The 20,716-nt window shown below is 44.3% G+C and overlaps 1 protein-coding gene across 1 annotated transcript in view; it reads right to left on the reverse strand.

Moving 5' to 3' along the window:
* smchd1 (structural maintenance of chromosomes flexible hinge domain containing 1) overlaps positions 1-13,917 on the reverse strand; it is a 459,542-nt gene extending 445,625 nt beyond the window's left edge. The window contains exon 1 of the mRNA XM_039754843.1: positions 13,611-13,917. Coding sequence (XP_039610777.1) covers positions 13,611-13,790 — 180 coding nt within the window. The 5' untranslated portion in view covers positions 13,791-13,917. The remainder of the gene's footprint in view (positions 1-13,610) is intronic.
* Positions 13,918-20,716: the final 6,799 nt, after the last annotated feature.

Below are 20,716 nucleotides of genomic sequence, written 5' to 3' on the forward strand. Positions count from 1 at the left end.
TTAGTTGTTGATTTTATTAATAAAATCTATACTAATAAAAGGCAAAGCACTCACTCACTCATCACTAATTCTCCAACTTCCCGTGTGGGTGGAAGGCTGAAATTTGGCAGGTTCATTCCTTACAGCTTCCTTACAAAAGTTGGGCAGGTTTTATATCGAAATTCTACGCGTAATGGTCATAACTGGAAGCAGTTTTTCTCCATTTAGTGTAATGGAGATGAGCTTCAACGCCGTGGGGCGGAGTTTCGTGTGACATCATCACGCCTCCCACGTAATCACGCAGTACATAGAAAACCAGGAAGACCTCAAAAAAGCGCTGAAGAAAACATGCATTATATAATTGAGAAGGCAGCGAAACAATAAGAAGCGAGCGAGTGACATATACAACCATATTCATGAGTTCTGCTACTTGAAACAAAGCACATGTAAACCTACTCTTTAAATTAAGTTCATAGACAGGCTGCCGCTGGCGTTTGTAATTTAGTGCCTGCCCATATAAGGCCGTCCGTCAGCGGCAATCCAATAGCAAACTCCACTAAATATTCACGGGTTAAGGACTGTGCTTATGCAGAGGAAGATGAGTTGGTCAGGGTGGTGTTGTGTACAAACTCAGCGAAACTGCGAGAGAAAGTTTTAAGTGCCAGGACTAAGGTAACATTAAATACAGCCATGGACATAGCGAGATGGCACCAGCACAGCTGGGAAACTTCGATGCATGTACACCGGCGGCTCCGTGAACTGGCGCGTGCACAGATAAAAGCAACAGTTCCAAAGAGCTGAACAAAACCGAATTACACAATTGAAAAGGCAGCAAAAATATGAAGCGTTTGATACATACAAGCATATTCGTAAATCCAAAAAAAAGCACACGTTGGAAAAAGTCAATGTCCCACTAAAGGAAGACAGTGTAAAAAAAACCTGTGCATGCAGTGTGTCAGGTCTCAGATAAAGAAGAAGACGAGCTGTTTATTGATGCAGTAAGAAACGAATCGATGAATGAAACCTGTCATCTTTACAGCGATTGACAAACACGGAATGTAACTTGAACACAACACATCCTACAAATACGAACCTGATTGAAAGAAATAATGATAATCAAATCCTTGATGACAGCAACACTCAGTAACACTCACAAAACAAATACTGTATATTGACAGTCATGTTACGTTATTTTTAAAATGTTCCCTTTTCTTTTCTAGCTTTTTAACACACTACTTCTCCGCTGCGATACGCGGGTATATATATATACAGTATATGTATATATATATATATATATATATATCCCGATCTACATACTCGAATAATGGATACTTTATTAGCCATCAATGATTGTTTTGGTAAAGCCATACTCAGTGTATTCATTAGATGAGCGGTAAAAAGTAAGAGCGAGGAGGATGACTTATTGAGGCATGCAGGCTGTAGTGCGTCAACTCTATCTGAATTGCGATCACATTTGAAAAATATATCTTTTCAAGTTCTATTTAGTCCATATGTGTCAAACTCAAGGGTCGCGGGCCACATCCGGCCCGGCGTGTAATTATATCCAGCCCGCGAGATCATTTTATATACTGTATTATTGTTATTAAAGCCCGGGTATATGAAGCGCTGGTAACACAATAAACTACAGATCCCATAATGCAGCGCTTCAGCTGCCTTGCCGAACACTTACCGCGTTAATCAAGTCTACCTTATGATGCTGCAAGTTATTGCGAAGCTAGCTCACCGATGCTGAAGAGAAAAGTTGATTCTGAAAATAGAGCCTTTAAAAACCGATGGGAGGCTGAGTATATGTTTACTGAACCCGTGTCTCATTTGTGGAGCTAATGTGGCTGTAATTACAGAATTTAATCTAAGACGGCACTATGAGACAAAACATCAGGGTAACCTGAATGCAATGCAGAAGATACAGAAAGCAGCATAATTAAATAAGAATCTGACACTTCAGCGGACGTTTTAACCCGTGCACAATCACAAAGTGATTTCAAGTGAAGCTGCTTTTATGGGAGACACAAATGCACCAGTGCACCTTGCACCACTTTCCCTGTTGCCAAGTAATGTTAAACCAAGTCGTCACTACGGTGTTCCCAAATCGCACTTTGCTGATAAACTGGCGCACTGAGTTTGCACGGCGCTTTGGTGACTTTGAAGAACAAAAATTCCGTCTACATGCGGCTCAAACCTTGTGCATGTTTGGTAGCACATATCTGTGTGAGAAGCTCTTCTCAGTGATAAAGACTAACAAAACAGCACACAGGAGTCGCCTCACTGATGAGCACCTGCAATCCATCCTGAGAATCTCCACAACACAGAACCTCACACCAAACATAAACAAACCTGTGGCCAAAAAAAGATGCCAGGCGTCCAGCTCTAAAATGACATATGAGCAAAGACAACTGAATGATTTGATTTGTTATTGCTGAAAGGAACACATTTTATTTATATTTCTAGGTTTTGTTATGCAGCATGTTCATATTTGAATTTGTATAATTTTGACAGGATATATTTTTATGGAGAGCAAAATCTTTTGGGATATTTAAAATCTAAGTTTATTTTTTATATAAAATTACATAAGAGTAAAGAAATGTGAATGTTTGTTCTTTTAACGTTTACTTTATTTCTAACTTGTATAATTTAGACAGGATATATTTTTATGGAGAGCAAAATATTATAAGTTGTTTAAGGTTTGAGTTGATTTATTCACGAATAATATTCCTGTCTGTTTTTACCATTCCTACCAAAGATATTTCTGTCGACTAAATAAAAATTCCTTCTATTTAAAATTTAAATAGAACTTGAACAAATCTGATAGTTCATAATATCCACGCAGACTTGCGTAAGCGGGGAGTTATCCGTTTTAACAAGCAGCGTATTGCACTGATACGAAATAGCTGTGTGTGTATATATGTAGATATGTATGTATATATATGTTTATATATGTGTGTGTGTATGTATGTATATATACAGTGGTGTGAAAAACTATTTGCCCCCGTCCTGATTTCTTATTCTTTTGCATGTTTGTCACACAAAATGTTTCTGATCATCAAACTCATTTAACCATTAGTCAAATATAACACAAGTAAACACAAAATGCAGTTTTAAATGATGGGTTTTATTATTTAGGGAGAAAAAAATCCAAACCTACATGGCCCTGTGTGTAAAAGTAATTGCCCCTGAACCTAATAACTGGTTGGGCCACCCTTAGCAGCAATAACTGCAATCAAGCGTTTGCGATAACTTGCAATGAGTCTTTTACAGCGCTCTGGAGGAATTTTGGCCCACTCATCTTTGCAGAATTGTTGTAATTCAGCTTTATTTGAGGGTTTTCTAGCATGAACCGCCTTTTTAAGGTCATGTCATAGCATCTCAATTGGATTCAGGTCAGGACTTTGACTAGGCCACTCCAAAGTCTTCATTTTGTTTTTCTTCAGCCATTCAGAGGTGGATTTGCTGGTGTGTTTTGGGTCATTGTCCTGTTGCAGCACCCAAGATCGCTTCAGCTTGAGTTGACGAACAGATGGCGGACATTCTCCTTCAGGATTTTTTGGTAGACAGTAGAATTCATGGTTCCATCTATCACAGCAAGCCTTCCAGGTCCTGAAGCAGCAAAACAACCCCAGACCATCACACTACCACCACCATATTTTACTGTTGGTATGATGTCCTTTTTCTGAAATGCTGTGTTCCTTTTACGCCAGATGTAGCGGGACATTTGCCTTCCAAAAGATCAACTTTTGTCTCATCAGTCCACAAGGTATTTTCCCAAAAGTCTTGGCAATCATTGAGATGTTTCTTAACAAAATTGAGACAAGCCCTAATGTTCTTTTGCTTAACAGTGGTTTGTGTCTTGGAAATCTGCCATGAGGCCGTTTTGCCCAGTCTCTTTCTTATGGTGGAGTCGTGAACACTGACCTTAATTGAGGCAAGTGAGGCCTGCAGTTCTTTAGACGTTGTCCTGGGGTCTTTTGTGACCTCTCGGATGAGTCGTCTCTGCGCTCTTGGGGTAATTTTGGTCGGCCGGCCACTCCTGGGAAGGTTCACCACTGTTCCATGTTTTGCCATTTGTGGATAATGGCTCTCACTGTGGTTCGCTGGAGTCCCAAAGCTTTAGAAATGGCTTTATAACCTTTACCAGACTGATAGATCTCAATTACTTCTGTTCTCATTTGTTCCTGAATTTCTTTGGATCTTGGCATGATGTCTAGCTTTTGAGGTGCTTTTGGTCTACTTCTCTGTGTCAGGCAGCTCCTATTTAAGTGATTTCTTGATTGAAACAGGTGTGGCAGTAATCAGGCCTGGGGGTGGCAACGGAAATTGAACTCAGGTTTGATACACCACAGTTAGGTTATTTTTTAACAAGGGGGCAATTACTTTTTCACACAGGGCCATGTAGGTTTGGATTTTTTCTCCCTAAATAATAAAAACCATCATTTAAAAACTGCATTTTGTGTTTACTTGTGTTATATTTGACTAATGGTTAAATGTGTTTGATGATCAGAAACATTTTGTGTGACAAACATGCAAAAGAATAAGAAATCAGGAAGGGGGCAAATAGTTTTTCACACCACTGTATATGTATTTGTGTGTGTATGTATGTATGTGTGTATGTATATGTATATATGTAGATATATATGTATGTATATATATGTATATGTATAGATATGTATATATATATGTTTATGTGTGTATATATATATATATATATATATATATTGTCAGGGATGCCAGGGGCCATGACCCGGCCGGGACGCCAGGAGGGACCGGAAGAGGGTCAGAGCCCTGCCTGGACCACGTGGGGTTTGCCTTCCGGGTTGCTTTGGGGGCCACGGGTCAAGGGCATGGAAGCCCTTCCCTGTAGGAGCCCGTGGTCACCGCCAGGAGGCGCCCCAATGCCTTGGGGACTTGTTTCCCCAGCACTCCTGCCACACCAGGAAGTGCTGGGGGGAAGATTTATGACGGCGCCCGGAGAGCAGCCGGGAGGACAGCCGGCACTTCCGCCCGCTGGGGCGTAACGAAGATATGCGGGAACACCAGGTGCTCATCCGGGTCAGCTATAAAGGGGCGCCTCCCTTCATTCGGGGCTGGAGTCGGGTGGAAGGAGGACGAAGCAGTGGAGAGTGGAGGCGGCCCGAAGAAAGGCATTGTGGCCAGGACTTTGGGTGATTTGGGGTTTGTGCACGGAACTGGGTCTTTGTGACCATTATTTGGGGGTCTTTGTGACCATAAGTATTGTAAATAGTCTCTGTAATAAACGTGTGGGGGTTGAAAAACAACATGTCCGCCTGTCTGTGCCCGGGTGCCGTTCACATCTGGCGTGTCGGCAGGATGCTCCGCCTGTTTCAAGGCGGAGACCTGTTCAAAAATATTGTTGTGGGCGGCCGGTGCAGCAGGGGACCCACCGCATCATGGGTGCTGCGTGCGCGCAGCCCCACGGGTAAAGGAACCCCACGGACCGCCAGGGGTCCGCAGGAGGGCCGTTATTCCCTGAAGCGGGCGGGCGTGCATTGGAGGAGTGCAGCGGGCTCCCACGAATCGCGCCGTTGCTGGAAGTGCCCGGGGCGGCATGGTGTCCAGAGAGCCACGCCGAGGGCGTTTCCTCGGTTAGGCGGGACCTGGGAGGTGAGTTCCCTGCCTATCGGCAGCCGGCCCTTGGGGGCCGGGCGTGTGTTTTGTTTTCCAGGCAGGGACCTCCCGGATCCGCGTCAGTGGCGGGCGCATGCTGGTTTGCGGGGCTCGGTAAGGCGGGCAGCCGAGAGGGCTGCGGAGGAAGAGACGCTGCAGCTCGAAAGGTGCTGGCAACGACAAGGCTGCCGGCAAGCACGCGTCGCCGCCGCAGAAGGGGAGCCAAGATGGCGCGGACCAGAAGTCCCTCCCCTGACAGGCACGCGATTGGACGGTGTGTCTTGTGTGCCCGCCGATGACTGCAGAGAGGCGGGACCAAGGAATGTCCATCACGGGCAGGGGGGAGACCCGATTGGGCCGGAGGAAAAGGCCCACAGGAAGTGGCCGGCGTCGGAGGCTGACAGACAGGTAGGCTCAGCGTCGGTTAACTTCCTGTCTTTGCCGGCTGCTCTGGCGGAGCTGGAGGCGTCCCTTCAGCCCGTGGAGCAGCGTGTTTTACAGATGCTACGTGCCCTCCGGGCTGAGGTGCTGGAACTGGAGAGGAAGGCGCTCGCGGCGCTGCAAGCGTTCGATCGACAGCGGGGCGGTAGCGGCGCTGGAATCTCCAGCGAGAGGTACGGCGGAGGCGGTGAGTACAGCCGACTCCGTACAGCATGCGGAGGGTCTGTTGAAAAGGCTGTGATGATAACGATCAGTTCGGTAAGCAGCCCTCCGACAGGAGAGTGCGGCGCCCTGGCTGTATCTTGGGCGAGGGGAGTCCGAGAGGGCGCTGAATGGACACGGGCTGCTAAGTGCCCGGGTCCTAGCGCCCTCCGCCCGAGTCGGCTGCGGTCTTGCGCGCACTATAGGGACGCAGAGCGGGACAGAGGCGCCTTTTATTCCATAAGGAGTCTCAAACCGTCATGGCGTCCCAGAGTGAACGGAGGAATAAAGGGCTGGGTGCCGATTCCTCCGATATGTTGCGGACGCAGACGGGAAAGGGGCTCGTGTTGGTTAATACGGAGTCGCATATCGTCAAGGCGTCCGAAAGTGAAGGGAGGATTAAGCGGCTGGGTGCCGCCTCCTCCAATACAGTGAGACGCGTTGCTGGGTGCACGCAGCGGCTGGCCGCCCTCTGAGGGAGCAGAGGGAATCCCTGAGGCCGGCGGTGAGAGAGCAGGCGGTGCCGACAGTTCCACTATTGAGAGGGACACGGAAGCCGCGGAGAGGGTGCCGATCAGGCAAGTGCGGGGTGCGGTTGGAGGGAGCGCTGCCCGTGCGTGGCACGAGCTGGGTGCTTTGGCAGCGGTTCTGCCCTGTGTTCTCTTTTGTAGGGCGGACCCGGGCGAGCTGAAGGAGCCCCTTCGTGGCGGAGCAGCCCTCTGATGTCGGGCCGTCTGCGGAATAATCTCTCTGCCGGTGCGCAGCTGCGCTCACAGCTGGAGGAGCCTACGGGGAACGAGTGGCTCGGAACAAAGGCGCTGGAGGTCTCGGAGGGGTGCCTACCGAGGAGGCCCGGGGTGCCGGTAAAGGGGAGCACAACCTGTGCGGGCGCAGGGATGCACCATGGGTTGGTGCTCAGATTGTGTCTCCGCCCTGTCCCTGCTAGGAGTGCGGGGCCGGACCCGGCTATCCTCGAGTGGGACCCGTTTCGGGGCTCTGCTGCCCTCGCGGGACGGGTCGCTCTTTCCCACGAGTGGTCTTCGCTGGCTGTGGGGCACTGTCAGGGATGCCAGGGGCCATGACCCGGCGGGGCGCCAGGAGGGACCGGAAGAGGGTCAGAGCCCTGCCTGGACCACGTGGGGTTTGCCTTCGGGTTGCTTTGGGGCCACGGGTCAAGGGCATGGAAGCCCTTCCCTGTAGGAGCCCGTGGTCACCGCCAGGAGGCGCCCCAATGCCTTGGGGACTTGTTTCCCCAGCACTCCTGCCACACCAGGAAGTGCTGGGGAAGATTATGACGGCGCCGGAGAGCAGCCGGGAGGACAGCCGGCACTTCCGCCACGCTGGGGCGTGGCCAAGATATGCCGGGAACACCAGGTGCTCATCCGGGTCAGCTATAAAAGGGGCCGCCTCCCTTCATTCAGGGCTGGAGTCGGGTGGAAGGAGGACGAAGCAGTGGAGAGTGGAGGCGGCCCGAAGAAAGGCATTGTGGCCAGGACTTTGGGTGATTTGGGGTTTGTGCACGGAACTGGGTCTTTGTGACCATTATTTGGGGGTCTTTGTGACCATAAGTATTGTAAATAGTCTCTGTAATAAGCGTGTGGGGTTGAAAACAACATGTCCGCCTGTCTGTGCCCGGGTAGCGTTCACAATATATATATATATATATATATATATATATATATATATATATGACAACAACACTCATCACTCACAACAGTGACAAAACAATTACATTGACAATCATGTTACGTTATTGTCAAAATGTTTCCTTTTCTTTTTCATTGCTTCTTTAACACACTACTTCTCCGCTGCGAAGCACGGGTATTTTGCTAGTTTATAATAAATTATCGGGAAGTTTACAATGAAATTTTTTGTTTTGATTTACGATCAACATCTTGCGATACGAAACGGAAGCGGTCACGTGTATCCGCTTGCGCGATTGTAAACAAACAACCGAGAGCGTTAGTAGCGTCAGTCGGAGCCCAGATACATGTGTTTGTGGATGTAATTTCCGTCATTGCAGTGATTTACCTATATATATATAATTCATTGAGACCATGCAAGCAAGACACATAATTGCTAAGGAAGGAAGAGAAGGTAAAAGAAAGCGATCGCAATCGAAACGAAGATGGACATTGTGTGGAAATATCTCCTCCCTTCCTGCATCCCAAAGATGTCAAATTAAATGGTGAGTACAGTATGAATTGTTTTATTGTCACTATACGCATCTACAATGAGATTAAAAGCAGCTCCTTCAGTGCAGAAAAAAGTTCTGTATAGGGCTTGTATGGTTGTTTTTTAGCTTTAGCATAACGCCGGATCTGCGGCCCCGCTTCTGCTTTCTTTCCCTCCTCCGTCTGTGTCGTCTCCTAGACCCGACAACAATCCACAGAGAGCTCGCTGGTCTCGCTATGTTGTCAGGGATATCGTGCGTGTGATGAAAAACACTCGAAACATGTCTGGCTCTGGACAACGATGTCTACAAGGTCCTGAATGGTTTAGCAGATGTTCGTCAAACCGATCGTGCACAAACAAGGACAAAAAAAAAAAAAAAAGTACAAAAACAACAAAAAAGTGCACTGAAAAGGAGAGCCCTGAGCCGCTGTGACCATGCGCGCCGCCATGCTCCTAGCTTAATCGAAGTAGGCTAGGCACTTTTTATAACTTTTTAGTTAGTACATTAGAAAATTTATTGGTGTTTTGGTAAATTATGCTCATTATATTATGCCGGCAGTCTCAAATTCTCGCCGATAAACATTATAAATATACCCGATGAGACACTTTTAAGGAAATTTAGAAAATTTAGCTTGGAGAAGGGGGTCGGCTTAAATACCGGTCATCGGCAAATACATGTAATTTAGTAGGTAGAGAAGGGGTTCGGCTAATATACCGGATCACCCTGTATTCCGGGATCTACGGTAAAACCTTGCAGAAAGGAGCACTGCAATTACATAACTGTAAAGCTGATAAAGACGGGGACTGAAAAGACCAGTTTGTGATTGGCCAAATTACCTATGTGGCAAAGGCGCTATATAGGCGGCGACCTGACACAGACTGACAACGGAGGTACAGGTAAAAATGAATAAAAAGATTTTATTTTTGTCTTTAGCCATGGGACACGTCTTCCCCATGTCCCACAGGCCCTACACAGTCCCCAAAAACACATCAAACGAAAAGCACCCAAAAACACACACTTCTTCCTCCTCCACTTCTCCCAGACAGCTTTTTCCTCCTCCTCCTGACACTGGAGCTTTGAGGTGAGACTTTGGCAATGATATTTTTTTCAAGTCACGCCCTCCTCTCAACCATTTTCCACCACGCACACAGTAATCTCACCTCCAATTCATGTGAATGCTTTTAACAGACACATTTTCTGCTCTCTCAGCTCTTTTAAATTTTAACGTATTCCTCACTTTAAGTTACCAATTAAAGAAGAAGTATTATGTCCAAATCTTACTGAAGAATTTCACCAAGTAGGGTTATTAACAGAAAAAATGAGAACACGGGCAATCCTAGCAGCAAGAAACAATTAATTCAAATGAATTAACGCCAAAAATGTTGATCGTTTACACGGCAAATTGGTTAAATTCATATCAATAGACTATGCTGAAACAGTTGATGGTGATCATGCAGAAAATGAAAACATCAACTTACAATATCCCAAAGAATAATTACAACCGTTAACACCGTTAGGTCTTCCACCGCACAAATTACTGTAGAAAGAAGAATGTATCCAAGAAAGGTAATGTAGTACATCTTCCGCGGATACCATTACACAAGAAAAAGGAGATCATGATATGCCATTTGTATTAAAACTTTAAGAGTTTCCCATTAGAATTGTTTTTGCAAAGACAATTAAATCTCAGAGCCAAACGATAATAGAGAAAAAGAAACGAAATTCAATCATGGGTAGTTACACATTGCAATGTTACGATGAAAGACAAAACACAGAATCAAAATTCAAAGCAATACTGACAAAAATTTATTTTAAAAAAATAGTTTTTACTGAAGTTTTACAGTAAAAGTGTACATTTAAAAAGTATTTGCGTGCTAATTTCAAAGCCAAACAGAACAAAATTGTATTAGCAACAAATAACTAACGCAACATGAAACATAATTTACTTTTAAATTATTACATTTTACTCTTATTTAATATGGATAATTACTCACTGTAATGTAAAATATTTCTATTATGCATATAATGTATAACAATGCCCATGAGAATAAAAATCTGTTTAAATTGTACAACTGCATCCCCATAAGCGAGAGACAGAACCGCAAAGAGGCTAGTGCTTATCGCAAGCACTTGGTTTGGCAAGCGAAGCGAGCAGTAGGCAGTAGCCCCCTAGCATTTACTAATTAATGACATCAATGTTTGTTGAATAATTGTTAAATATTCATAAACATCAATGAACACCTTAACACAATTACTAAAAACAAAGCTACCAACCCCTGTTTAATAATTAAATATACACTTCACAAAATAATTGAAAAAGTAAACAAAATTATTAACTTCTCATAAGAAATGATTAATAGGCTATATCCACAAGGTAGTGCAGATGTACTTCTGGTGAAATTACAGCCAGCTCAGCCACTTCCGTTGTCTATACTGCAGTTGTGACATTTGTTCAGTGGGAAGAATGTCCAAGAAAAAGGAAGCTTCAGTGTACAAATAGCTCTAAAGCTGAACACTGTTGTGTATTGTTATGTCAAGCTTCCAGGGCAAGGCACTTAGTTTTCATACATTTCCTTCAAATATGGAAACTCAATCTGAATGGATTGTTGCTAGCTGAAGAAAGAGCGTTACAGATAGTCCTCCTATCAGAGTTTGCAGCTGGCTTTTTAAAAAAGTGGATTTTCACAAGCCAGGGTGTGAGACAGGGCATCGACCGCTGAAGAAGGGAGAAGTTCCTGCGTTGTTTGAGTGGAACAATATCTCCACTCCACTTACAGGACTAGGGATTTGGGAGAGGAGAAAGCAACCGAGGGAGGATGACACACCAGATCCAGCAGTTGTCAACCTAGCACTTTATGAAAATAGGAGACAGCAGATCCTCGAGCTGAGAAAACAAACCGAGACCCTTACAATGAAGCAGCAGTTTGGCATTAACCATTTTGCTGGCTCGGACAGAGACATTCGCTTTTTTACAAGTGAATGTATTGTAGCATCAGCACCGATCGCCACAATGAATGGATTCTCTATTGTTTACATGGCTCTTTGAGGTAGTTTGCTGACCTTAAAAGGACTACTTGCTTTTTGCCATAGATATTGGAAAAAGAATGTGTGAATGTGCACAGTTGACGTTTTTATAGGCACTTCTGCTATTGATGATGTAATGCCAGCTTTTTCTTTGGGGGAACCATCCCTGGCTGATGTAACTTGTCCAGTGCCGTTGCAGTATTAAGGTTCAATACATATTCACCTGTCCCTGAATTAAGTTTAATGACAATTGAAATTCTGTTTTTTTTTTTTGTTAAAGAAGCCTAATGTAATCACATAAATGTTCCATTTGAGCTTGTAGCGGTCACACAAATTTTTAATACACCTGTATCTTACCTTCGTGATTGTGGATGTAGCACAAAACCTATAGTTTGAAGCTCTTCTCCTTTATAGCTCATTATGTTCATCACAATGTTTAAATAATACAACTTGCATCATTTACTGTAAGCCTGGGCACGTCTTGAGAAGATCGGGTGAACACCATAACTAGTCCATTTTGATATCAGCAGCTGACTGACACTCAATCCTAAAGAGAGGGTTGCATATAGCCTGTTCTTATAATTTGATAGGCGAGTGGCAAAACGAAGTGATTTTAGAACACTGTCCCTTAAATGCAAAATATGCATTTCCCAATATTATAAAAACAACATGTTAATGTGTCACCACTCATACTGAGTGGACTTAAAATGGCTTTTTTTTTTTTTTTCACTTGACAATCAAGATTTGGAAGCCACTAATGTATCATCCGCAGACTTGGCTGGAGGTGGATGGTTAAAAAAAAAGGATAAAATGCAGCATTGTGCTTTCACATTGCTTGGAGATATTTTTACGGTGGTTTAAACCAGGAAAATAACATAGGGGGCAAACAGGTTGACAGCAATGAGGAAAGGGACTGATCAACAACTGGAACACTTAAGTAACCACTGCAAACTGGACATGAAGCACGATTTGTAATGCTTGTTGCTTGTGAAGAACTTGAGTTGCACCCTAACACGTTCTAATAAACCGATTTGACAGGCAACACAAATGGCAAAGAACATCAATAGCCTTGAAAATCAAATCACCATAAACGTTAAGAGGAAAAACCGATTCAAAATATTCGTTGACTGCATGTTAGTAAAATCGAGGAGACGGCATGGCCCACCCACGTGTTCAAGTAGGAGGCGGTCGCAAGGTTGAGAACTCTTGCATCATGCTGACGCCCGACGATTACACTTTCATAATTCACGCCACCTCTGACTGTACAGAATGCGTTTTTTTTTTGTTTTGTTTTTTTTTGAGTGTGCAGGGATTTCGTGGGTTTTTTTTTTGTGATCCCACCGGCCAATGCTCATAAGCGGATGTTGCCATTGAAATCCTTGTGTGTTTAGGGTTTTTGTTGAGTGTGCCCCCTTTCCAACGTCCCGGTACCATGAGCACTCGATCGAGTGCCTGTGTGGTGTACCCGGACCAGCTAATTAGCAACCATTATTTGCATATGCTCAAATACTTTGATCTATAAATTGTAAACAAGAAAATGCCGTTTTTTTCAATACGTTCCTACCTTGTTGTCCAAAGATGCGTACTTTGATCCCTGATCTTTACATTCATTTTCACGAGGACCTCAATTTTTCACTACACTGGCCTTGTATTTCTACATTTATGTAGATAGGGGATCCGCAGCACCGTTGATGGCAACTAACATCCTAGGAATAATGAAGGTGCGTGGATAAATATGCCAAACTAAGGAGTAGGACCACGTTGCTTGAGTAGTGCTTTCACAACGAAGGGAAAAAGTCATTTCTTTAAAGCATCCAAGGTTGGGCTTAAAAGATAAAAACGCATTCTCGAACTTTCGCTTAAAGATAACCTACTAGTCACGAGAATAAATTTATGAACAATTGTAAGTATTTAAACCAAACCTATTTATATTTTATTTCTGAAAAGGGTCACTTACGGGGGAAGTGCACTTGCCCTACACTACTAACACGCCGAGTCAATTTAAATTAACGGGTATGTGTTCATTTCGTCAATAGGTTTACACATAAAATGTATTAGCATCTAAACGCCGCTATAAACGATAAATTCGCGTCCATACCAAGCCAACAAAGATACAGGAAGTCAAGTTAAAAATAAATAATACACTCACCCGACACAGAGCATCCCTGAACTGCTCAAAAGTAACATCTCCACTCTCCAGCACCTCCTCAGTGGCTTCGGCACATTCCCGGCGGCAGTCAACAACGAAGACTCTACGTCGAAGCAAAGAGGCCTCGGCGGTAGGCTGGACACTAGTGTCACTGCTCCGAAACTTGTCATCCCCAGACATGGTGCTGTCAGGAAACCCTTACTGCCGGAGTCTGCAGAGGCTGTTAAATAACAAACAAACCTCGCGAGCAGAAGTCAATAAACAAGTCAAAAAAGGCTGCACTCAAACTCACCGCCGCCGCGCAGCAGGCGCGTGCGCAAATGGCAAGATCCCGGAAGTGCAATTACGTGGCAATGACGTTACGTCAAGCGGCGTATTTGTATTCGCTAGACATACCGTATAATGATAAAGGAAGAAAATGTAATGACTTGGAGTGTTTAATTAATCGAACATATTTATTTATGATTTAAATTAAGTTCAAAGTAGCTTCATGTCGAAACCAGTCTACATTGTGTAATTTTAATCAACAGTAGTAGCGAATAAGTGACAGATTCCAGCCTTGTCACATAACCTGTTGGTACTCCACGAATGCACAGTAGTGCGAACAAAGTGTCCACATGTTGTGGATAAACCGAGATTCAACCCATACGCCAGCCACTGTTATCCGAAGCTGAGTAGTTCGATTCCATCATTAAGGTTTTGCCCGACACTAACCCTTTCTGTTTACCCGGGCATGATGGTCCGGTTTGCCCCTCTGGTGGCTAGGAAGTCCAAGGGTTATATTTGGGGATGGAGCTCCAAATGAAGAACTAATACCAAGAATGAGGAGGTAGGAAATAAAGGAGGTGCTGAAAATAATGAAAAATAGAAAGGCAACAGGATTGGATGAAATAGCAGCAGAAGTGTAAAAGAGTTTACGAGAAATGGGAGTAGATGTGTTATGGGATCTAATGCAGAAGGTCTGTGCACAGGAGAGAATACCAGTGGAGTGGAGGAACAGTGTGATTGTAACCATTTTTAAGGAGAAGGATAATATTCAGGACTGTGGAAACCACAGAGGGGTAAAGTCAATGTCAGACACAATAAATATTTGAGAAAATGTTATAGAGAGAAGGCTTAGGGAAGAGGCCACCATAGGTGAGGAGCAGTTTGGTGTTATGTCAGGGGTTGAACAACTGATGCAGTCTTTGCATTGAGACAGCTCAGAGAGAATCATCTAGAAAAGCAGAAAGGTTTGCATATGGTGTTTATTGATTTGGCGAAGACTTATGAGGCAGTTCCATGTCAAGTGATCTGGGGGTGCATGAGAGAGAAAGGCATACCAGAGAAGCATGTAAGGATTGTCCAAGATATGTATGAGGGAGTGAGGACCCAGGTTAAAAGCAGTGTTGGGGGTAACTGACAATATCCTAGGTAGAGTAGGTCTGCACTAGGGATCTTCTTTAAATTCTTACCTCTTTGATTTGGGTATGGATGTGTTGAGTCATAGGATAAACGATCAATCCCCCTGGTGCATGATTTTTGCTGATGACATTGTGTTGTGTAGCACCAGAAAAGAGGAATTAGAGATGAGGTTGGAAGAATGGAGATGTGCTTTGAAAGACAGAGGATTGAAGATTAATTGAAGAAAACAATATATGAAGTTTAAAGATGATCATGCTTCACAATGGATATATTTAAATATCTAGGATCAGTAGTAGTCCAAGTCAAGTCAATTTGGGGAGCATGCACTGGTACAGTGCGTTGCTGCACCCACTACACAGCAAAACAACTCGTGATCCCAGTTAGCAACCCCCCCAGGCAAACACGCGGTCCAGTCCCACACCACAGCTAGGTGTTACGTGGGTGACCCCTTGGCCAGGTCCAGCCACTCTGGTCCCCAACAATGAGGATCTTACAAGCCGGATCACCCTCGGGTAAACATGCCACATGGCCGTAGTGCTGTTACTGACGCTCCCTCACAGTGCAGGTAATGTGCCTCATTCGAGACTCCATGAGCATTCTACACAAAGTCAAACCAACGGTACCCAAGGATTTTCCGAAGAAACACAGTACCAAAGGAGTCCATTTTTCATCACAGGTCACTGGATAGCTTCCATGTCTCGCAACCATATAACAAGACAGGAAGCACTAGGACTCTAAAGACTTGGACCTTCGTCCTTTTGCATAGATATCAGCAGCACCACACACCCCTTTCCAGCGACCTCATGACCCCCCATGCTCTCCCAATCTGTCTACTGACTTCACAGGAAGAGTCACCAGAGACATAAATGTCACTGCCAAGGTAAGCAAACCTCTCAACAAGATCAACACTTTCTCCGCAAACAGACACACTGCTGATGGCTGTGCCCAAGAGGTCATTAAGGGCTTGGATCTTGGTTTTTATCCAGGACACTCGCAAGCCCAGACACTCAGACTTCTCACTCAGTCTCTTGAGCACCCCGATCAGAGCCTCCATTGACTCCATGAAGATCACAGCATCATCAGCAAAGTCAAAATCCATGAATCTTTCTTCACCAACAGATGCCCCCCAGTCCATACAAGCACTGAACAGAGTAGTAGCAAGACTTCTCACTCAGTCTCTTGAGCACCCCGATCAGAGCCTCCATTGACTCCATGAAGATCACAGCATCATCAGCAAAGTCAAAATCCATGAATCTTTCTTCACCAACAGATGTCCCCCAGTCCATACAAGCACTGAACAGAGTAGGAGCAAGAACACACCCCTGATGAACCCCAGAATCAACTGGGAAAAACACAGAGGTCCTGCCTCCACTCTGCACAACACTCACAGTACCAGTGAACAGGCCAGTCGTGATATCCAGGAACCTCGTGGGGATCCTGCGAACCCTCAGGATGTCCCACAGGGCAGCTCAATCAACTCAGTCGAATGCTTTGTGAAAATCGACAAAGGCTGCAAAGAAACTCTGCCGATATTCACGTTTGTGCTCTATGAGAACCCTCAGTGCCAGGATGCAGTTAATGGAAGACTTCTTAGGCGTAAAGCCAGACTGTTCCGGTCACTGGTAGGTGAGCAAGTGATCACGGATCCTATTGAGGACGACCCTAGCAAGGACCTTACCCGGCACTGAGAGCACTGTTATCCCCCTGTAGTTGCTGCAAGGTGAACACCCTTCCCTTTCCAGATAGGGACGACAAGTCCTGTTTTCAAGTCAGTTAGGATGATGCCAGTCTCCCAAATGGAAGAAAATACTGCTCGCAATGCCAGGAGGACAGCCTTACCACCAGCCTGGAGAAGTTCACCCCGGATACCACAGATCCCTGCAGCCTTTCCCACCCTCAAATGGCTCACCACCTGTGCAATCTCAGTGAGATTGGGTGGTTCACAGCTAATTGGAGGATCAGCCTCAAGAACTGTGGACCAAGAGATACCCAACGTCCTAGCCAGAGGATCAGCTTTGAACAACTGCTCAAAATAGCCAGCCCAGCGGGTCACAACTGCAATGTCATCTGTAAGGACTGTTCCATCAGCTGCCCTGACTGCAACTCTCCAAGGAACAGATTCAGATGTGCATAATGCTTCGATTCATGTGTAAGCAGGACGTGGGTTGCTAGACCACAGATGGTGTGTCACTTGCTCACAGATTCCTCTAACAAACACCCTCAGAGCCCTCGCAGCCATCCTTCTCAGTTCCCGGTACAGACCAGAGTTGCCATTGAGCCATGCACTGCAACTCCTCTCGATGATATCCAGGGTGCCCGCGAGATGAAACACCTCCTTCTGGGAACACTGATAACACCAACATAACCCTCAGCAACCTTCAGGGTCTTGTCATGGAAGGTCTCAAACATCACATTAGGATTGGCAGTCATACCCAAATCTGAAAGTTCCTCACACAAACTGCGTGCAAACTCATTAGAAACAGCCAGGTCTTGGAGTCTAGCCAAGTCCAGGCTGATTTTCCTAGTAGATGGTAATCTACTGGACCTAAGCTGGATCCTAAGAGTAGCAACAACAAGTCTGTGGTCAGAATTCACAAACTGGGCACTTTTGTAGACCCTGCAGTTTTGCAAGAGCCTCCAGCGTCTGCCCATGAGGATGTGATCAATCTCCTTCACCGCACCACCAGTATTGGAGTACCAAATCCAACGATGCAGTTCAGGGCACTGGAACCAGGATCCAGTGATTTGCAGACCCTGACCTTTTTCAAAGTCAAGGAACATGGAGCCACTTTCACCACGGTCACCAGACCCATGGGGACTGAGACAACACTCATAGACAGCCCTGTCTGTGCCAGTGGTTGCATTGAAGTCATCCATGACCAGAGGAGTCTCACCTCGTGGGCACCCATCAACTACCGAGTGAAGCTGCAAATAAAATGTCTCCCTTGCAGAGACATCACTCACCACAGTCGAAGCATACACTGAGACAACAGACAAGGCACCCAAGGAGTGCAGTAGTCCCATAATACGCTCATTGAAAAGAGTGACATAAGACACCATCAGAAGAAGCCAATCTGCTACATCAACATGAACTCCCCGAGTATGACAGCCATCAGACCGACCAGACCAATAAAAGGTGTATCCACCTACAGAGATCTGGCCAGTCCCTGGTCTGCGCACCTCCGAGAGTGCTGCCACTGAAATGCAGAGTTTACGCAGTTCCTCTGAAAGCAGAGGAAGATGATCATCTTGCCAGAGAGACAAGACGTTCCATGCACCCACCCGTATGAACCGCCTCAAATTGGGACCCGAGTGCTGCTGTGCAGCAGGTGGCGCCTCAGCACCACACCAGTTCTGATCCCCAACAGACCTGACCCTACTGGCTCTCCAACGGTTTCGACTCTTCTGGGGATGAGACTCCCGAGGGCTTTTCCCCATCCTCTTCATGATGCGAGCAGCCTTCCTATGGGTGGCTGCTGCAGAGCTACTCCCATGAAGAGCAAAAAGGAGTCCTTTCTGTAGTCTCAGAGCTTTGTGAAGTTTATTTATGGTGGATGGAGTGCCAATCCTGCCACCAACCCCCATGATTTCCCTGCAAGTTGGAGGACCGCTTGTAGAGCCAGATGCAGTTTAACGTCATACCCAGGACAGATGTAAAATTATAGATGTATAGTACAGTATATAGATGTAGTCCAAGATGGAAAATTAGGTGCAGAGATAACCTACAGAGTGCAGTAAAGATGGAACAATTGAAAGAAGGTATTAGGAGTATTGTGTGATCGAAGAATTAGGGAGAAGGTTAAAGGCAAAGTGTTTTAAGACAGTGGTAAGACCAGCAATGATGTATGGAGCTGAGACATGGGCACAAAAGGGAGCATAGGACAAGAGGTTACATGTGCCAGAAATGAGAATGTTGAGATGAATATGTGGAGTTACAATAAAGAACAAGACAAGAAACAAGACAATTAGAGGTACAACAAAAGTTGGAGAGATACCTAAGAAAGTATTGGAAAGTAGGTTGAAATGGCATGGATATGTAATGAGGAGAGACAATGGGCAAAAGAGTGATGGGAATGGAAATACAGGTGAAGAAAATGAGAGCGAGACCAAAGCGGAGATGGATGGATAGAGTACAAGAAGATTTGAAGGAATAGGGTCTGACTGGGGAGTGGGTGCAGGACCAAGCTGTTTGGAGAAGGATGATCAAGCACATCAACCCCATATCAAAGTGGGAAAGGATGAAGAGGAAGAAGAAGAACACCAGTAACTGCTACAATGGTGAGGTGGGACTATACTACTGATTGCTGGTATTCAAGGGGTCAAGCAGGCTTCATGTAAAATAATTTTTAATTCACACAATAGGTATGTGTAATGCCTTCCAAAAGTAATTGCCCTCCATTCATTATTTGTCATTTTGCAAATTAAAGTATATTTTTAAATTTGATTTTTCTTCTCTTGTAGAAGCAATTCTCCATAATGTTAAAACAAAATAAAATACTCTATGTTTTTGGAATTATAGGAAAAAATACAAATCTGAAAATTACTTAACTACTAGCCTAGCTGGATACTGATACCTGCCATAGGTATATTAAAAAGGTACAATAATTTCCAGCTATATGCAACTGCATGGTTTCACAATTAATATCAATGATTTCTGAATTGCCATAACTAAAACAGCGGATCAGACCAATCCTGTTGTCATAACACTAAGGGTCTGCACATCAAACTTTGAGATGAAATTGTTAGAAGGATAAATGCCAAAAATGGTTATAAAAAGATAGGCAAGCCTTTGAATGTTTCTAATAGTACTACAAAAACATGGAAACATGCTCTGTTTTAAGACTGTTTCAGATTGTCATACCAAATTGAGAAAAGTGAAGTGCAATAGTCAGAAAGGTGACCAAGAGCCCACCTACACCAGTTACAGAGCTATATGGCTCTTTGGCTGAAATGGGACCAACTGTCCAGATGTCAAAAGCCACTTCAGCATTATACAGATTCAGCCTTTTTGGAAGAATGGCAAGGAGAAAGACACTTCTGAAAAAAAAAATCCAAAATTAATTCGACAACATCTGTAGTACTGGGGTGTTGTATCATGTTAACCAGGAATAGGAATACTCATTGCCATCAAGGGCAACATGGACAGAGCCACATACAGGTAAAAACCTGAGAAGAACCAGACAGATATTTTATATTTAGGGTCAAGATTACTCTTCCAGCAGGACAATGACCCAAAGCACATGGTAAAACAACTAAGGAATGACATAAAAATGACAGTAGTCTGGAATGACCAATGACCAAGGAGACTTACAGGTGTAACTGCTGCTATGTACAAAGTATTGACCTGGATCTATTTGGTGGTGCAGTGGACTTTGAATTCTTTTGTAAATGAAAAAATATAAGTCTTTCTCTCTGGAGAATTAAAAGGTTTTGGATAAAACAATAATATTAATTTGTAGGATTTATGGTGTTAGTGAACAGAAAAACAGTTATTTTAATGTGTTGAAATTTGCATGTCTAAAAACAAAATGTGAAAATTCATGGGTTGAGTAGTTTCTGAATGTAATGTATTATTCATTTTAAATATTTTTACTTCTAGATGAGAATAATAATAATAATAATAATAATAATAATAATAATAATAATAATAATAATAGCACATTTTATTTATATAGCACCTTATAGCACATAGCAGAGTGGTG

The sequence above is a fragment of the Polypterus senegalus genome, chromosome 5 (assembly GCF_016835505.1).
Source record: "Polypterus senegalus isolate Bchr_013 chromosome 5, ASM1683550v1, whole genome shotgun sequence".
Taxonomy (NCBI): domain Eukaryota; kingdom Metazoa; phylum Chordata; class Cladistia; order Polypteriformes; family Polypteridae; genus Polypterus; species Polypterus senegalus.